Source organism: Penaeus monodon, chromosome 15 (genome assembly GCF_015228065.2).
Source record: "Penaeus monodon isolate SGIC_2016 chromosome 15, NSTDA_Pmon_1, whole genome shotgun sequence".
NCBI lineage: Eukaryota > Metazoa > Arthropoda > Malacostraca > Decapoda > Penaeidae > Penaeus > Penaeus monodon.
The window spans coordinates 41413632-41414281 of NC_051400.1; the positions used below are offsets into that span (position 1 = coordinate 41413632).

Consider the following 650-nt stretch of genomic DNA (forward strand, 5'->3'; position numbering starts at 1 on the left):
TGTGTGTGTGTTCGCAGACCTTCCTTCACACAAAACAACGAATAACGAGAATGACAACACTAACCTTAATGAAAGACCTCAATACTAATAGTAATTAACAACCATAACAGTCACAACGCCAATATCACCACCTTCCTTTCTGCTTGCAGGCACATCCACTGGTCCCACCGCACGCTACTCTGGTTAGTGGTTCTCATAGGACTTGTGACTACAGTAGCGGCCACCTGGGCGGCTATGAATGCCCTGTTGGCACCTGGACAATACGAAGGCACCTGTTTCGACTCCGTATAAGTACTGTGGTACTGAATACCCTGTGTGGCATCTCTATGTGATTGGGGGTAAAGAGGGGGGGGGGGTAGAAAGATTCTTCATTGCTGTGTTAGGGGTCCACGAATTGTGATTTTTTTATTTTTTTATTTAAGGGTTGTGTGTGGGGGAGGGATGAATGTAGACCTTTTTTGCTCATTTATTGTTTTGTGGATATATTGTATGTTGGTTTCTAGTCCGTCAATGATTAGCGTTTAGATAAACAGGGTACCTTTGTTAGTAATTTTTTTAATTATAATTTTTTGTGTTTTTCATCTCCATAAGTCCGTTTTCCTTTCAATCTGTCGGTCTTTATATAGTTTTCTTGCTTCCCTTTCAGTCTC

General features: G+C 41.5%; 1 protein-coding gene across 1 annotated transcript in view; it reads left to right on the forward strand.

Moving 5' to 3' along the window:
• LOC119582047 (amino acid transporter AVT1D-like) overlaps positions 1-644 on the forward strand; it is a gene marked incomplete in the record, with an annotated part of 27404 nt that extends 26760 nt beyond the window's left edge. Inside the window, 1 exon segment of the mRNA XM_037930289.1 lies at positions 148-644. Within this exon segment, the coding sequence (XP_037786217.1) occupies positions 148-291 (144 nt within the window).
• Between the last annotated feature and the right edge of the window lie 6 nt (positions 645-650).